The sequence below is a fragment of the Cervus elaphus genome, chromosome 12, assembly GCF_910594005.1.
Source record: "Cervus elaphus chromosome 12, mCerEla1.1, whole genome shotgun sequence".
NCBI lineage: Eukaryota > Metazoa > Chordata > Mammalia > Artiodactyla > Cervidae > Cervus > Cervus elaphus.
Window position 1 is genome coordinate 88,160,991 of NC_057826.1, and position 19,574 is coordinate 88,180,564.

General features: G+C 42.6%; 1 protein-coding gene across 1 annotated transcript; it reads left to right on the top strand.

Moving 5' to 3' along the window:
* Nucleotides 1-1,034: 1,034 nt before the first annotated feature.
* PTGER2 (prostaglandin E receptor 2) lies at nt 1,035-15,467 on the top strand. Its single transcript, XM_043920878.1, has 2 exons — nt 1,035-1,861; nt 11,362-15,467. Exons 1-2 carry the CDS (start codon nt 1,037-1,039, stop codon nt 11,593-11,595), a joined length of 1,059 nt encoding a protein of 352 aa, XP_043776813.1. The 5' UTR covers nt 1,035-1,036; the 3' UTR covers nt 11,596-15,467.
* The last annotated feature ends 4,107 nt before the right edge of the window (nt 15,468-19,574 follow it).

The window sequence follows — 19,574 nt, forward strand, 5'->3', positions numbered from 1 at the left end:
GAATGGGTCTTTCCGTAGGGCTCCTGAATGGTTAACTAAACATGGGCGGGGGGGGGGGGGGGGCAATGTATAGCTGAACAACATTTCTCTTTCGCAGCTGAGCTTGGGTAGAGAACAATGGGCAGTGGTTTCAAGCTGTACCACAGACACAATTCTACACAATTACAAAGAAATTAAAAATAATTGGTTGCTTAAACAAGTGGTTATCCGTTACCGTGTTGACATAGAAAAAGGAGAAATGCTGGGAACCGAATCAAAGCGACGGTGCAACAGACAGCTTGGCGTGGCATGCATGGCTTGGTTACTTGAATGCGCGGGCTTGCTTCTCACTTCCTCCTAATTTTGGCCCCGCCTTCCTGATGTGTCTTCCTGAGAATGTTAAAAACAAACAACAGACAAACACATTGGTCTTACTGCAGGCCGTCTTTAGTGTCTGTTGCTCCCCTCTTTTCCACGTCTCACGGTACTGAGTCCTCCCAGCTTCTCTCTTGCTTGCTGAGTCGCGTTGCCTTCGGTGAATGCTGTGCGGACACAGTACCCCACACTGCGCCCCGCACTCCCTCCAAGCCCTCGGCCGGGGCTAAAGGCGTCCCAGCGGTGGTCAGCCAGCCTCTGGGCATCAGGCAGCCGCCTGAGCTAGGGACCAGGGCCGCTGCTCGCACCGGCCACCCACGCCCCTCGCCCGGCCGGTCCCCGCCCCCGCGCGCCCGGAGAGGCTCGTCGTGTGACGCGTCCACCTCCCGGCAGCCCGCCGGCTCTCGCCCCTGGACGGCCGCCACCCCGGGAGACGCGGAGGCGGGTCCCCGGAGGAGCCTGGAGCACCGTAGGATGCGGCAGCCGCGCGGCCTCTCCCGGAGCCGCAGGAGCCCCGGGCCGAGCCCGCCCTCGGTGCGCGCCGGGGACCGGCAGGGGGCTCTGGATTTGGGTCCCTCCTCTTCGCTCAGAGTCTCGTAGCACGCGGGCTCCCAGACCCCACCTCCTGCCAGGTGCGCGCCGGCGGGAGAGGAGGACGCCTCTCTCCTCCCGGCACCCCACCATGGGCAATACTTACAACGTCTCCCAGTCCGAGAACCGCGAAGAGCCACGGTGGCTCCCCCCGGGCGAAAGCCCGGCCATCAGCTCCGTGATGTTCACGGCCGGGGTGCTGGGGAACCTCATTGCGCTGGCGCTCCTGGTGCGCCGCTGGCGGGGCGACTCGGGGCGCAGCGCGGGCCGCGGGAACTCCATCTCGCTGTTCCACGTGCTGGTGACAGAGCTGGTGCTCACCGACCTGCTTGGGACCTGCCTCATCAGCCCCGTGGTGCTGGCTTCGTATGCGCAGAACCGGACGCTGGTGGCCCTGGGGCCAGACAGACGCGTGTGCACCTACTTTGCCTTCTCCATGACCTTCTTCAGCCTGGCCACGATGCTCATGCTCTTCGCCATGGCTCTGGAGCGCTACCTAGCCATCGGACACCCCTACTTCTACCAGCGCCGGGTCACTCGCCGCAGTGGCCTGGCTGTGCTGCCCACGATCTACATAGTCTCCCTGCTGTTTTGCTCCCTGCCGCTGCTGGAACATTGGAAGTATGCCCAGTACAGCCCAGGGACGTGGTGCTTCATCGGACACAAGCAGACCACGTACCTGCGGCTTTACGCCACTCTGCTGCTGTTGCTCATCATCGCCGTGCTCGCCTGCAACTTTAGTGTCATCGTCAACCTCATCCACATGCACCGCCGGGGCAGGAGAAGCCGCTGCGGACCCTCCTTGGGCAGCAGCCACAGGAGGGCAGAAAGGGTATCCATGGCGGAGGAGACGGACCATCTTATTCTCCTGGCTATCATGACCATCACTTTCGCCGTCTGCTCCTTGCCTTTCACAGTAAGTCACTCTCTTGGTTTCTACAGCCGAGCCCCGTGCAGCCTTCTTGCACTCTCTCCTCTTACTCCCACCCTTTCCACCACCACACAGATTCCCACAACTTGTAAAAATATGACCTAATTTGTAAAAGTCTATCGCCTTCCCCTCTCAAGTCTCACCTTTACTCCACTTCCTGCTTCCCTAATCCCAGCAAATGGGCATCTCTATGCTAGTGTTTCTCATACAGCGACACAGCACCCCTGAAACGGAGTCTTGGCCCTCCACTAAGCCAGCCCAGACCCCATCCTAGAGCCAGTTCCCGTCTACAAGGCTAGAATGGCTTCCTGTCTGAGGAAGAAGCAGTCCCTTCCACCTTTGGACAGTTGTCAGTTACAATCTGACTTCCCTGAGCTGTAGTTCGCCTGGAGTCCTGTCCTCCACCCCACCCCAATCAGCTGGTGCCAGTTCTCCAGGCTCTGCCTTCTGTTTTTCTCTCAATGCAAAATGTGATGCCCAACCAGTAGCATTCCTGTGGCCATTAAGAATGGTCCCAGGTGAGAAGGGTCCACATTGCAGAAATCCAGAGCGTTCATTGTCTTGTTCAACAAAACCTAGTTTACAGGCTTCCCAAGTTACCTGTATATTGGAAGTATAACTCTTGGTTGCCATTAAAATTCATAATATGTTCCTGATGATAAGTAGAGGAAAGACTGGTTGCTTGGAGGAACCCCTTGCCTAGGTTCTGGGCTGGGTGCTGTCCTGATTGGAGGCAATACCAGCAGTTGGTTCCATGATGCTGTATTTGAACCTCCTAAAATGTAACATGGGTAGCAGAGCCTGGGATGTATCTGAGCAAGTGCTAACCTCTTACAGAGAAAGGAGAACTCTGAGTTTTAGCATCTCCACTTCCTAATCTTCAGAAGCACACGATTGCTCCTACAGGGAATAAACAGTTGACTCTTACCTGCCACAGTCTTGGTAAAAAGAAAGAGATGATGCCTGTCACAAAACAAATATTTGAACTGTACCTTAAATGGGAAGTATCAAGTAATCTCTTAATAAGGACATTTATATAGACCATTAACTAATTTTATTTTATCCATAGATTATTGGTACTTGTAACTTTCATCTATATAGCACTTTAAATGTTACGAAATGCTACACTGTCCAGAATTAATTTATTTCTTGGAAGGCTTAGCTGACAATTCTAAAGTCACGGCTGTGGAATGGTGCTTTACATTCTATTTCAGAATGCTTGGCATGGGTCTCTGGGGGGTGCTTTCCCCCATGTCTTTTTATTCTACTGGATGCACATGAAAATTGTGCTCAGAAACGGCCTACACCCAGTCACAGAAGGACAAATACTGTATGATGCCACTTATAGAAGGTACCTGAAGTAGTCAAACTCATAGAAACAGAAAATGGAACAGTGCACGCCAGGGGCTGGGGGAGGGGTAGGAGGAGTTGTTTGGTGGATGTAGAGTTTCAGTCATGTAGGATTGGGATGAGAGGTCTGGGGAATCTTTTGCACAACAATGTGCATGTGGGTGGCAATATTTTATTATACACTTAGAAACTGTTGAGAGTGAATTTTATGTTATATGCTTTTTTGCCACAATAAAAAATTTATTAATTAATAATAGGAAAAGAAATGGCCTACACCAATCTCCTACCCAAGGCAGGAATCATTTCCACACATCCTAACCAGGGCTCTGGTGGACAAGGCAAAGGCCTCTGGTTGCCTCCAGAAATTCTCCTGTTCTTCTAAGAGAGCATGCACAGCCCAATAGAAATACCCTGTGAACCACAAATGCCAGCCACAGAATTTCCAATTTTCTCAGTTCAGTTCAGTTTAGCCTCTCAGTCGTGTCTGACTCTTTGCGACCCCATGGACTGCAGCACACCAGGCCTCCTTGTCCACCAGCAACTCCCAGAGTTTACTCAATCTCATGTCCATCGAGTCGGTGATGCCATTTGACCATCTCATCCTCTGTTGTCCCCTTCTCCTCCCACCTTCGATCTTTCCCAGCATCAGGGTCTTTTCCAATGAGTCAGCTCTTTGCATCATGTGGCCGAAGTATTGGAGTTTTGGCTTCAGCATCAGTCCTTCCAGTGAATATTCAGGACTGATCTCCTTTAGGATGGACTGGTTGGATCTCCTTGCAGTCCAAGGGACTTTCAAGAGTCTTCTCCAACCACAGTTCAAAAGCATCAATTCTTCGGTGCTCAGCTTTCTTTATAGTCTAACTCTCACATCCATACATGACTACTGGAAAAACCATAGCTTTGACTAGACAGACCTTTGTTGGCAAAGTAATGTCTCTGTTTTTTAATATGCTGTCTGGGTTGGTCATAGGTTTTCTTCCAAGGAGCAAATGTCTTTTAAGTTCATGGCTGCAGTCACCATCTGCAGTGATTTTGGAGCCCCCAAAAATAGTCTGTCACAGTTTCCATTATTTTCCCATCTATTTGCCATGAAATGATGGAACCAGATGTCATGATTTTATTTTTATGACTGTTGAGTTTTAAACCAACTGTTTCACTCTCCTCTTTCACTTTCATCAAGTGGCTCTTTAGTTCTTCTTCGCTTTCTGCCATAAGGGTGGTGTCATCTGCATATCTGAGGTTATTGATCTTTCTCCCGGCAATCTTGATTCCAGCTTGTGCTTCATCCAGTCCAGCGTTTCTCCAATTTTCTAGTAACCACACAACAAAAAGTTAAAAAAAAAATGAAATTAATTATTAACTAAAATATTTTATTTAACCCAACATATCCAAATAGCATCAATGAAAAATATAATCAATGTAAAATAATTATTAATGAACTATTCTAACTAATTTCCTGTGTTCCAGAAAATGAGAGCAATCTGCCCTCTCTCTGCATCTTTCTTCCTTGGGATAATCGAACTTCCTTCTGTGGCCCTCAAAGTGGGCCACAGGTCTTCCCGGGTGGGCTACAATCCATGGGGCCACAAAGAGTCGGACATAACTGGGCGACTAACACAACACACAAAAAGTGGGCCACACCATTGGCCCAACAAGGAGACCTCACAGCTGTGTACCCAGTGGGACTCCAGCCTGCTCAGCACCCCAGGAATGAGGAAAGAGGGGTAGGAAATTGAGGAAACCCAAACTGCTAATGTCAACCATTGTCCCAAAGTATGGGCAAGTTACGATTACTACTTCCTTTAAGAATGCCAGCCTAGGACTTCCGAAGCTTGGGAAGTGAAATTCAGAATGTAAAATGCTCAGTACACTGTAATGAAGTTCAGGTCATTATTACCACCATCAAAATTGCTAACATTTTTGAGTGCTAATTTTTACATATATTAACGCATTATCTTCACAACAATCTGTCATATAGGTGACATTTTTATTCCCATTCTACAAATGAGGCAAATAACTTACCCTGGGTCCCAAGCTAGTGAATACTGAAGCCAGGATTCAAAAGCAGGCAGTTTAAACACATAGCCTATGCTTTTAACCACAATACCATCAGAGAGAAAATACTTATTCAGGGGTAACATATGAGAAGATCGTGTGCTTGTGATTAGTTAATCACTCATGTCTGATTCTGCAGCCTTTTGGATTACAGCCTGCCAGGCTACTCTGTCCATGAGATTTTTCAGGCAAGAATACTGGAGTGGGTTGCCATTTCCTCCTCCAGGGGATCTTCCCAACCTTGGGATCAAACCTGCATCTCCTATGTCTTCTGGGTTGCAGACGGATTTTTTGCCCACTAAGCCATCAGGGAAGCTCATGAGAAGATTAACCCAAGATTTATAAGAGAGTTGTGAGATGTTATAAATATCTGCACCACTTTATCTCTTAATTTCAACTTTTAGCTATAAAAATACAGTGGCAAAGACCTTTTTCTCTGTAGCAGATCAAGGGGCCTGAGCTGGGACCGAGGGTGCAGTTTCTTTTTGCTTCTGCACAGACCTGTTCATTAAAAGGCTGAGTCTGAGATTTTAGAAGATTCGCTAGTGTAAATACTGGTCTAAATTAAGAAATAATCTGATTACTCCTCACATAAAGTTTTGTTGTTAAACATTTAAACATTTCTTAATTGATCTTTTAAAAAAGCTTTATTTTGGCTATCCAATATAAAATCATGCATAGGACCAATAACATATTCCATACCGTTTTTGCATTAAAGGAATATTGTATAAATTAATAAATTCCTCATATTAATCAGATGTTGTTATCATTTCACAGAGATAGATAGAAACTTTATTTCTTCCTTAAATGAGACAGGACACAGGAAACACATCAGACGTCCATTCTTGACTCAGATACTGTTTGTCTCTTAATTTCCAACCCATATTTAGCCACTTTCTCACTACTTTACTAATAACTGTTAATAGCCTCTGGTCATTTTAGACTATTTTCCTCATGCCATTAGGATAAAGTGCTTATGCATTTTACTCAGTTCTAAAATTTCAAGAGTGAACCATTGACTCATTCTAAAAATTTCTTCATCTTTAGAATTCTTTAGGGCTGTAATTTTTAGATAAATCTGATTAGTGGAAATCTGATCTTTCACATACAGAACAAATGCAAGTAAACAGTACTGGAATTTCCCTCATTCATTCCTGGTACTGTTTATGTAAAATTTAACATGAAGTGGGTTGTAAAGCTGATTTGAAATTTGTTGATTACATACTTGCACAATATCACAATTCTAGTAGTAATGAAAGAGAAATTCAGAAATCTCTATGAACTTTGCCTGGTGATATTTTGAGTTAATATGCATGCAATACTAGAAGGCCCTTTATCATTCAAACATCATCAGTGATGTATCTGGGGATTTTTTAAAAACTTTTTACTTTATACTGGAGATGATTAAAATCTTGTGATAGTTTCAGGTGTATAGTGAAATGATGCAGCCATACATATACATTATCCATTCTCCTGTTTGGGGATTGTTAAAGAATTTTAACACACCTTACCTTTTAAGAGAAAGTTTTTCTACATGAGTATTTTCACTTGACACCTTTGCCTTCTCCATATGATATGAAATGGTAGTTATGAATACTGATAGGATTACACTGAGTTTTAAAAATGTAGACAGCAAGAACTAGAGGCCATTTCCCTAAAGAGAAGTGATGTGCTATGTCTACACTCTTGGTCAAGGTGATTGTCACTGCCTTCCATTTGGCTGTGGAAAGCGTGGAGGAAAGAAAAGCCCCAAAGAAAGCCAAGAGCTTCTTAGATAGCCATGGTTTTTAAATCTGTAAACAGGAGCAGTAATACCCATAAATCTTTGTGAGACATTTGGAAAGAAATCTCCTACAAACCCATAATCAGTCAGTGGTGAATTTCATGTGACACTTCACATCATAGGGTATTTATGCAGATGGTGCTAGAGTGTGTAGTGGCTAAGAAGAAAGTCTGGCCCTGCTTCTGTGGCTGCAAGGCTTCCCTGCTCACCCATGGTGTGATTTGGGTAAATGTAACAAATCTTCTAAGCCTTGATCTCCTCCTTGCAAAAATGGGACTAATAACACTTTTACAGATTTGTAGAAGGATTAAATATAACAAGACACAAATTGTTTAGCACCAGACCTGACACAAAAGTATTTAGTAAATATTAGCTACTTTCCCCATAAGAATCAGTTTTCAAAAGAAATCATTGTATGTTAATAATCAGGAACTGAACTCTGGAAACTCCAAGTCATGTTTAATTGTCCAGGCCTCAGTAGGTCTTTTGTTGTTAAGTGTGACAAATGAATAATTTCAAACTATTTCAGGTATTGGGTAAGGGTCTAAAGCAGTGGGTCTCAACTTTGCACATTAGTATCACCTGTGTATGTGTTCATGCTCAGTTGTGTTTTCTTCGTTGCCATCCTGTGGACTGTAGCTCTCCAGATTCATCTGTTCATGGGGTTTTCCAGGCAAGAATACTGGAGTGGGTTGCCATTTCCTACTCCAGGGGATCTTCCTGACCCAGGGATTGATCCCGTATCTCTTATGTCTCCTGCACTGACAGGCAAATTCTTTACCAGTGAGCAACTGCAGAAGCCCTAGTATCTCCTGGGGGACATTAAAAGCCCTGACACCCAGGTTATAGCCCAGACTAATAAAATCAGAGGGAGGGAGCAAGCCATCAGAGTATTTTTATTTCTTTATTATTTTTTTCCATCAGAGTATTTTTAATGATCCTCAGGTGATTTCAATGAGCAGACAAATAAGGTTCTCATTTGCTCTAAAATTCTCAATATACTATGTAGTTGCATTAAAGGTAGGAAAGTAGCTGAAACAAACAGTGCCAGGTCAATGCCAAGGCGAAGTTTTACATGGAGGCTGCGGGGATCAATGGAAGACAAATCTAAAGGACACTAGCTTTCATTGGTGCCGCTTTGTGGGTATCACAACAAGCTCTCTATTCTTAGCAAAGCCCTGTAGAGAGTCTGTCCTAAGGAATTAAAACTCACTTGACTGGTTTACATTTGTCCTTGATGTTTTTCTCATAGCAAATTTATTAGTAGCATGTGCAAAAACATGTATACAGTCTACCAGCCTCTGAAACTGAATTCCAGAACATAACTGAAACATCATTAATTAATTGACCTATATCCATTGTGTCAGCCTTTAATTAAATTCCAGGATTGGCTGAAGGGAGAGGGGAATGAGGAGTTAGTGTTTAATGGGTATAGAGGTGGCTCAGTGGGTAAAAGAAACTACCTGCAATGTGGGAGATGCAGGTTTGATCTCTGGGCTTGGCAGATCCCCTGGAGGAGGAAATAGCAGTCTGCTCCAGTATTCTTGCCTGGAAAATTCCATGGACAGAGGAGCCTGGCGGGCTACAGTCCATGGGGTTGAAAAGAGTCAGACACGACTGAAACGACTAAGCATGCACATATTGGCCACCTCCTAAAATGCAAATTTTAAGCATTTCTAAAAATTACTCAGTATAGTGGATGAAAAGGAAACAAAGTACAGAATTGCTTCATCCTCTGAAACCATTTTTCACTTCTCATTGGTCAGTCACACTCTAAAGAGACCAGGAACTATGGTCAGATCCTGCCACTGAAAACCTGACTCATCTTCACATGTGACCTTTGACACTGGAATGCTGAGCCTGCTCTACGTGGCCCGCTAGACAGTCCAGTGTTATAGTTTTTGGGTGAGATTAGGTCATAAACCCAGCTACAAACTTTTTCTATGACAGAACACTCAGTTGTATGTGTGTGTAGTGACTAGTATATTTTAATCTATCAGGTTTATGTACAATATCATCCTGAATTCCAAAACTCCAAAATGGCTCTTTGAGTGAGTGAAAGTTGTTCAGTTGTGTCCTACTCTTTGCAACCCCATAGACTGTAGCCCACCAGGCTTCTCTGTCCACGGAATTCTTCAGGCAAGGACACAGGAATAGGTTGCCATTTCCTTCTCCGGGGGATCTCCCTGACTCAGGCATCAAATCCAGGTCTCCTGCATTGTAGGCAGATTCTTTACCATCTGAGCCACCAGGGAAGCCCTCTCTCTCTCTCTCTCTCTTTCTCTCTCTCTCTCTCTCTCTCTATATATATATATATATATATATATACATACATATATATATATACTGAATTATAACTGGATTCAAGGACTTATAGATAATTCTGTGTCATAATTAGATTCACAATTTTAAGAGTTACAATTTAAAGAGCAATATTTAAATTGCTCTTTAAATATACCATATAAGTACTGTAAATTTCTCATCTAAAATAATTTAGCTGACAAGAGAAGTATTGCTCCCTTGCATATCTCCACCTAACTTTTTTCTTCTCTCTATATTCAGGGACATCTACCTTCAGGTTTTTGGTTTTTTTTCCTTTGCTCATCTGCCAACTCTCTTCTCCATTCCCTTCAGCCAAGATTCTCTGGCATAAACACCTACGGCTGCCAAACCTTCCCGATATTGTCCTAACATAAGCAAACTGAAGATGACTACTCTTCCCCTCCCTGCAATTTGCTTTGTATACGCAGTTGCCAGATGCCTGCAGAGTTAAGTACTAGGGGAATAGGGAAGAAACTCTTCCTTCTTTTGGTGAGGGAGAGTGGAGGAAAGAAGGAATAGCTCTCTAACTCACCTGCTGCAGTTGGTAGGAGAGGCCCTGGAGCTCTATAATGAACTGGCTTCAAACGACTGGGTGTGATTTACATGTTTCACTCTTTTCTGTAAGCTATGTGGAAGTCTTTGATCTTTATCAGGGATGTGCTGTTCCATTCTCTGAAATCGGATCAGAAAGTTGTTTGTTCCCTAAATACCTAAGGAATCAGATGAGAGCTGGTATACCACTTTGAGAACATTGGCCAACGTGTAATGATGTGTCAGCTGTCCAGTGTTTAAGACTCTTCTGAAGACCTTCGGCCTACATAGGCGACCTGGATGTAGCAAACAGTGAGCACTGCTCAGGTATCAAGGGACTTGGAATTTGTGTCCTGTTGCTATACAGTCCCTCAGCCATGTCTGACTCTTTGTGACCCCATGGACTGCAGCACACCAGGCTCCCCTGTCCTTCACCATCTCCCTGTGTTTGCTTAAACTCATGTCCATCGAGTCGATGATGCCATCCAATCATCTCATCCTCTGTCACCCCCTTCTCCTCCTGCCCTTAATCTTTCCCAGCATCGGGGTCTTTTCTAATGAGCTGGCTCTTCACATCAGATGGCCAAATTATTGGAGCTTCAGCATCAGTCCTTTCAATGGATATTCAGGGTTGATTTCCTTTAGGATTGACTGGCTTGATCTCCTTGCAGTCCAAGGGACTCTCAAGAGTCTTCTTCAACACCACAGTTCAAAAGCATCAATTCTTCGGCACTCAGCCTTCTTTATGGTCCAACTCTCACATCCATACATGACTACTGGAAAAACCATAGCTTTGACTCTACAGACCTTTGTCAACCTTTGTGTCCTGAGTTGTCCACTAACCAGCCCTGGGAACCTGGGCAAATCCCTTACTGTCTCTGCCCTATGCTGTCCTCGCTGGTAAAATGAAGATAATAAGGACTATCGTTGTGGGGCGCGTTTTAAGGGGGCACTGTTTGCAGTAGCTGACACGGATGACTTCCTGTCATCTTCCCAACAATCCCAAGAATAGGTATTGTTATCATCGTCATTCATTTTAAAGATGTAGAAAGGGAGACACAAAGAGGTTAGTTTTCTTACCTATGGTCCCAGAGCTATTTTTGGTGCCAGAATTCAAACCCAGGCAGCCCAGTGGCCAGAACATAAGCTCTGTTGTGTGCCCTCTCTCACTGAATTGTCATAATTCAGCATTTGAAAGTAAGTGCCACACATTGTTATTCCCTCACTTCCCCATCTATCAAAAGGAGACAATACTTCTATTTCAGAGTGTCCCTAAGGCATAAACTTGTGTGAGAGGGGTGAGATTTTGCAACTTCCCTCTCAGCACCACAACCACACACAAAACACATTTTGCTTTTCAGCCTTAAGAAACTGCACATGGTCGAAGCCTGTCTACTGCTACAATATAAAACTGACATCTTTCCCCCTCTTTTGCTTCTTACAGATTTTTGCATATATGAATGAAAACTCTTCCCGGAAAGAAAAGTGGGACCTCCTAGCTCTTAGATTTTTATCAGTTAACTCAATAATTGACCCTTGGGTCTTTGCCATCCTGAGACCTCCTGTTCTGAGACTAATGCGTTCAGTCCTCTGCTGTCGGGATTCATTAAGAACACAAGAAGCAACACAAACTTCCTGTTCTACACAGTCAAATGCCAGTAAACAGATTGACCTTTGAGGATGGTAGTTAAGAAGTGCTAGTTAACCACCATCTGGAAGATCATTTTGAAATGGTTCCTTAGAGAAATGGAAAAAAGTTAGTTTATAAACACAATGACGTTACCCTAATGAAACAGAGTAAACAAATATTTCAGGAGTGCTTTGGGCTACAGATGTGCTGACCAGGCACTTCTTGGAAGGTGTCAGAAGGATCTATAAAACCTGCCCTCAAGAAGCATGCTTATGGTCTTTGGAGGAACAACCAACTGTATTTATGATCCCGTGTCTTTTGATTTAAGCTTTCTTGTTGAATGAGAAAGCATGTAGTTTTGTAATTTGTTTAAAACCCTAAATAGTTACTGTGTTTTCTATTTTAATCTTCTAGGCTAGTACCATTGTAAACATAACAATGTACAGTCTAGCCAGATAAAACTTATGTATTCTCTAGGAAGTGGATATGGGCAAGCAACCAAGCCTGGTGTCTTGTGATTGCTTATCAAGCCCTTTCTTTGGACAATGAGTTTGAAAATCATAAGTACTTTGTACTGTATGTTTGTATATGTGGGAGCATGCTCTTGTCACGATAGTATTACTCATAGAAGAGTAGGCTCAGTTGGTTAATGTCAGCTTTTTCACCATCCATGAAAAGATGTGTGTCAGAGTGTCAGGTTATATATTTTATAACATCTGTCGAGCTAATGGTAACTAAAAGGACTTTAGCAATTTTTCTCTCAGTGATAAATAGTAGACTAGTAAGAGAAGTAATTCTCATGAATATTCTACTTTTTATTTCCAGGGAAGGGTGTATGCACCTATGCCTTAGGCAAATATTAGAATTAAAAACTGAAAAATCTGGTCAGTTCTTCAGTTACACTGAACTCTTTTAATGCTGATGTTGAGGCTGTGATTAACATACTTTATAGGATGATTGTGTTGTAGCAAAATTCATCTGTCTGTATGTTTATCTGGGAAACATGGCTTGACTCATGCTGTATAGGAAATCATACAGTGAGTCATATCTTAATATATTTCTAAATCTAAATGTTTGGCATTGTATAAACTCAGCATCAAAATATTTCAGTGAATTTGCACTGTTTAATCATATCTTAGTTATAGTATAAACTCATCTGAAATGTTACAAAAATAAGCTATAAAACAAAAAATTTGAAAATGGAGTAGTATGTGATGAATTCCCCCCAAATAGCAATTTATAGTTTGTGTGGATATACTAATTTTAAAAATTAGATAAAAGTGGAGTTTTTTAATTTAATTTAGCAGATTTTTAAAGTGTGGTTGCATTGCAAATTAGAGTTTAAAATATTCAATATAATACTTGATATTAAAGGGAAATTTTTCCCCTTATAGCATGATCTTCAATATAGTGGACACTTTATTTATTTTATTTTATTTTTTGCAGTGAGTGTTATTACAACATAGCTGTAATAAAAACCAAAAAAGAATATTAGTTTTTTCAAAGTCTCATTGAATTGCTTACACAAAACTATTTCCTATAAGTAGTTATCAGACTAGATGATCACTTAAGAGTGATTCCAAACCAATTTAGAAATCAGTGTATTAGGACAGAATCTATATCAAATTATCCCTTATTTTAAAAAGAATAAATGAATGGTTTGCTTTTGTACTAATTTAAACAAACCAGGCTAAGTTTAACTTAGCTAAAATCTGGACGTGTAAATAAAGCTTCCCTGTCCACCAAGATAAGAAATTGTTCTAAATAAGACTAATTAGGCTCATGGGTAATTCCTGAACATAAAATGCTAAAGTTACTCTGGATCTGGAAGATTGATTTCTTTTATCAGATGACTTTTCTTCCTCCAAATAAAAATGTTACCTACAATCATTCACCATACCTCATCATCCCCCCAAATTTTCGAATAATGCCTGAGAAATTTAAAAAGACAAAAAAGCACAAACTTGGACATAATATCACTAGTGGAAACAAAATTATTCACTCCGTGGTCCCAAAATATGAGTTTAAGCCTTTAAGAACTAATAGATTTCCAGAGCTTTGTTTCCTAGTATATTCCTGTTCCTTGCACTGTGTTAAATGAGTAAATCCTGAAATTTTATTTACTTACATAGAAGGAATTGAAAGTTAAAATCCTATGTAATAGTAAATTACTTACTATTATTGGAAATTTCAAGGTAATAGAAAAATTATTTATATTGGACATGTAAATATATCCTTTTTAAAAATCACATCACATCAGACGTACCTCTTTAAGTTCGCTGACTCATTTTCAAGTTAAATAAAAAACAGAAGTTGGTCTGGTATATCAGAAAACTGAATTATAATAAAGGAAGACCTAGATTTTATTCTTTGTCCCCGACAGTCAGTGGAATGAAAAGAGAGAAAAACTATAGTGGATATTCAACTCAGAATGCCACAACTGAGACCTGGACCCACTAAATAAATAAATAAATAACTGTCTTTAAAAAAAAAAACAGGATAAATGTTCATGCAAAGCTGATTCCCTTTGCTGTATGGCAGAAACTAACACGATACAGGGAAGCAACTCGACCTAACTTTAGGTGTCCAGAAACGGGATGAGCTGAATTGTTACTGGGTGCCTCTCTGTGGGGCTTCCCAGGTGGCCCTGGTGATAAAGAACCTGCCTGCCAATGCAGGAGATGGGGATTCGATCCCCTGGATCAGGAAGATCCCCTGGAGGAGGACATGGCAACCCACTTCAGTATTCTTGCCTGGAGAATCCCATGGACAGAGGAGCATCGCCAGCTACAGTCCATAGGGTCACAAAGAGTCGTACACGTCTGAAATAACTTGGCACGCACGCACGCACGCACGATTCACTGTGGCCTTGGATCATCTTTTCCAAGAGAAAACTGGGAAATTCTGGTACTAAATTGTGGCCTTGAGTTTCCTAAGATCCTAATAAGGCCCGTGTTTTCTCAGAAACTATAGAAAGACCTGACTCTCAGAGTGGTCTGGACCCATGACAACCCAGAGCCAGAAACAGCAGCAACCTCTACCCGCCATACTGGCAGAGATTACAAGCCCTGGGCAGGTGGAGGGCAAATCCGAGCCTCCTCACTACATTCTCAGTGTGATTCAGTTCAGCTCTTGGTGCCCTGGCCGGCTCTCAGCAGTACACTTTCAGAGACAGATCGCCCTCATGCTACTGTAATGTCAGCTCTGCTTTGAACCAAGAAAAAATTAACATCTTCAAGTTCAGAATTTGATGACTTTGAAAGGCAGGGGAAGACCATTAGTTCACTTTTAAGTAGAGGTTTAGTTGCTAAGTCGTGTCTGACTCTTTGGGACCCCATGGACTGTAGCCTGCCAGGCTCCTCTGTCCATGTGATTCTCCAGGCAAGAATACTGGAGTGGGTTGCCATTTCCTTCTCCATTACTTCCCTTAGTCAAATCTAATATTTTAAGCCAAAAATAATGGTTTTCTGAATTTGAGAAGAGCCCCTACTTGAATCATTCACAGAGAAACAGTCTTCGCAGAAATTTATTATGCGTTGGCTTGCCATGCCTGCTTAGGATGGCCATGAGCAGACACGACTCCTTCCTCTTTGATTGCACATTTAAAACATACCTATAGTCATTATACTAACAGCATTATCATTGACTTTCTTTTTAAATTTACAAAGCATTTGATCACCTGAAATACACACTATGGAAATAAATGTCATTTTAGCAATTCACAGAAGCAGTTCACACTAGCTAAAGTCTAGTGTATACATGGAAGAAGGCCATGTATTGGGCATTAATTTTTATTTCAGAAAGTTACTTTTTTTCTGGTAACTTTTGTGATTTTTATTTGTAAGTAAAATTTTCTTGAATTATATTTTTGTATTTCCTTAAAATGTATGTACTATTAAAAGTTGATTTGGGTGGTTTAACTCTGTGATCCGAGTGTTTCATTTTTCTTTTAACTATGCCAAGTCAAACAGATCAAATAATCATTCCAGCAGAAACAGCTGGCACATTCAAAAGAGTAACTGAGGACTATTGACTGAAGGAAATATTTACAGAGGGAAGGGCAGGGTTAAAGGAATCAACAAAGATGGTGGAGAAGCCCTTGGAAGCTGTTACCACTCCCAGGGCTGAAGGGACAGGGAGGAGTCGTGAACATTGTATCCCACCCAACAGAAGCTGTCCTTAAGCAGGGAAGCACAGCTCTGCTGAACCACCTGGAGGGAGGGAGGGAGAGAAGGAGCAAGGGGACCACCTTCCTGGAAGATCTTCCTGCTCTTCTGCCTGTTCCTCCCACTAGCCAAACCCAAGTGTAACCCAGAGAGTAAAAATCGTGAAGACCACAGTGCAGGTGGAGAGTAGGCTCGGGGGCAGAGGGAGAATATCCAGCATAAGGAGATTAAAAATACATTCTTTAAAAAATTACACCAACAAAAAAATAAAAAAAAATAAAAATAAATAAAAATAAAAAAAAAAATTACACCAACAAACACATGAAGAGATGCTCAACATCACTCATTATCAGAGAAATGCAAATCAAAACCTCAATGAGGTACCATTACTCGCCAGTCAGGATGGCTGCTATCCAAAAGTCTACAAGCAATAAATGCTGGAGAGGGTGTGGAGAAAAGGGAACCCTCTTACACTGTTGGTGGGAATGCAAACTAGTACAGCCGCTATGGAAAACAGTGTGGAGATTTCTTAAAAAACTGGAAATAGAACTGCCATATGACCCAGCAATCCCACTCCTGGGCATACACACTGAGGAAACCAGATCTGAAAGAGACACATGCACCCCAATGTTCATCGCAGCACTGTTTATAATAGCCAGGACATGGAAGCAACCTAGATGCCCGTCAGCAGATGAATGGATAAGGAAGCTGTGGTACATATACACCATGGAATATTACTCAGCCATTAAAAAGAATTCATTTGAATCAGTTCTAATGAGATGGATGAAACTGGAGCCCATTATACAGAGTGAAGTAAGCCAGAAAGATAAAGAACATTACAGCATACTAACACATATATATGGAATTTAGAAAGATGGTAATGATAACCCTATATGCAAATCAGAAAAAGAGACACAGAAGTACAGAACAGACTTTTGGACTCTGGGAGAAGGCGAGGGTGGGATGTTTTGAGAGAACAGCATGAACATTATCTATAGTGAAACAGATCACCAGCCCAGGTGGGATGCATGAGACAAGTGCTCGGGCCTGGTGCACTGGGAAGACCCAGAGGAATCGGGTGGAGAGGGAGTTGGGAGGGGGGATCGGGATGGGGAATACATGTAACTCCATGGCTGATTCATGTCAATGTATGACAAAACCCACTGCAATGTTGTGAAATGATTGTCCTCCAACTAATAAAAATAAATGAAAAAAAAAAATTACACCAACAGTTCTCTGGTAACCAAAATGGGAAAGAAATCCAAAAAAGAGGGACTATTTGGGAACTTCCCTGGTGGTGCAGGGACTAAGACTGCGCTCCCAGTGCAGGGGGCCCGGGTTCGGTCCCTGGTCAGAGAAACAGATCCCACATGCCGCAACTGAGAGTTCACACTCTGCAACGAAAAGACCGCCTGTGCTGCAGCTGAGACCTGGCCCAGCTAAATAAATAAATGTCTTTAAAAAAAAGCCAGGATAAATGTGCATGCATAGCTGATTCTCTTTGCTCTACAGCAGAAACCAACACGATACCGTAAAGCAACTCTACTCCAATAAAAATTACTAAAAAATAAAATAAAATTACACCAACACAAAAACTGAAACCACAACATGGGCAGCCTTTCTTCCTGCCTTCTACTCCAAATAGATATCCTCCAGTGAGCTTGGGGAAGAGGCATCAGCCCCAAGTGTATGGAGAGGGGTAAAACACTGTAGATTCCCCCACCAAAATACTTGTCCTAGGCCCTGCTCCCCTGAGGCTCAGCGTTTACATGTATCCAACCCTGCAGGAGGAGAGAAAGGAGATCAGACTGAAGCACTGTTCTGCTTTCCCCACCCACAGCAGTACAGCTGCTCTTCCTAAGCAGAACAAAGGGTAATAGTCACAGATACTGGTCTGGAAAGGAACTTAAGCTTACTCTTAAGAAAGACCAGAGGTGGGGGGGGGGGGGGGAGAAAAATCTAGAAAAATACCAGCAGTTAGTGCTGAAGGTTGGCCATATCCCCAAACCGACCGTAAGCTGGGATGTGTCTACACAGCTGTTGTAGAGAAAGAGTATATATAACAATGCAACAAGTCTGCATAGTTTAAAATGTTGGTAAAAATATTTCAAAAAAAGCAAATTTCAACAAAATGGAAAAAAACTGGACAAAGCATGGCTCCCAAGGCCATCTGTCCATGTTGCCCTTTCTGTTATCACAGGATTTGTCTTTATTCTGTCTTTACTCTCCTCCCTGCATCCCCTTCTGGAGCTTGCTTTTCCTAGCAGACTGTTCCCTTTCCCCCTTCCACTGGGTCCTGTCGTCTTTGATGCACACATTCAAACCTTCCCCTTTCAGCAAACTTTACATTTATCTGGGGCATATTAAACATGTATCAGACTACTGGTGGTTTTCTCAGACAAGTAATCAACCTCTCTGATTCTCAGTTTCCTCATCTATTAAATAAAGATAATAAAATTATTGTTGTTTTTTAGTTGCAAAGTCATATCTGACTCTTTTTTGATCCCATGAACTGTAGTCTGCCAGTCCATGGGATTTTCCCTGGCAAGAATACTGGAGTGAATTGTCATTTCCTTCTCCAGGGGCTCTTCCCGACCAGGGGATCAAACCCTAGTTCTCTGTGCATCTCCTGCATTGCAAGAGGGTACTTTTTACCACTGAGCCACTGGGGAAGATGAATTAAGATATCCATCTCTGTAATTATTGTGATTATTTTGAGGATTAAATGAGTAAGTGCAACCAGGACATTCAGCGCAGTGCAATAAGGTTAGGGATTAGCATTTTCTCAGATGCTTGGTTGAATGTCCCCTCTGACCTCTTCACACACATCTGACTTAGATTGCTCATTCTTGGCCGGTCATGGTATCTGTTTATTAACTCTAGGCTGCTGTCAAGAATGAAGATGATAATATGTATGCAGGACGAGTTTGTATTTCAGAAAATGCAATAACAACTGGTACACATGGACAATGTAGAGGAATGTGTGAGCATAAAAGAGACCAAGAGAGACAGAAAGACAGCGGGACAGAAAACATGGCCCCTGTCCCCTCAATGCAGCTAAGGAAGGGAGCGAGAGGGGACAGCACCTGAAACATTATTCAAACAGGGTATGTTGAGTGCTGGGAGACACAACTCAGTCCCAAAACTGAAACTGAGCAGATTTCACTTACACATCACGTTCTCAAGATCCCCAAATCCAGTCCTGGACCACAGCTGACCTTTCACGTTCCTGAAACCGGCGCCCAAGTCTTCTCTAGGCCAAACATTCCTGCTTTCTTCAACTCTCCCTTACATGATAACTCACCATTTTGGTGCCCTTCTCCTAACATCCAAGTTACCAATGTCCCTCTTAATGTGTTGGGTCAGAACCAAACACCAAGAAATAATTCTAAACCAGCCTTACCAGCATGGAGCGCTGATACGTCAGCTGCTGGCTCGATCTGGACATTATCTTTCCATTAATGCAAACTAGATTACAAAGCTTTGTGAGCAACTGGGTCATACCTTTATATCCTTCAACAAATGAAAGAAGGACTGGTTTTCTACTTTCCAGAGAGGAAAAGTGGGTATGCAGGAGGGAAGTGAGCTGCTTACTAAGGACATCCTTGTTAGATACCCCTATGATTGTGATTATGGCACCGATCTTGCTGCCTGAAACCACAGAGTCCTTGGTTTCTCATTGGTCACTGGCCTATGGTTCTTGGGTTGGCTCTGTAGACTAGGGATGGAGAGCTTTGAACTTACCAGTTGAGCTTGGTCTTTTGTGTTAACAATGTGGCCCTTGATGTAGAACTAAAACTGCCAGTGCTGCCCAAAGAATACTTTTTCCCTTGAAAATGGAATTCATACTTTTAGTTCTCA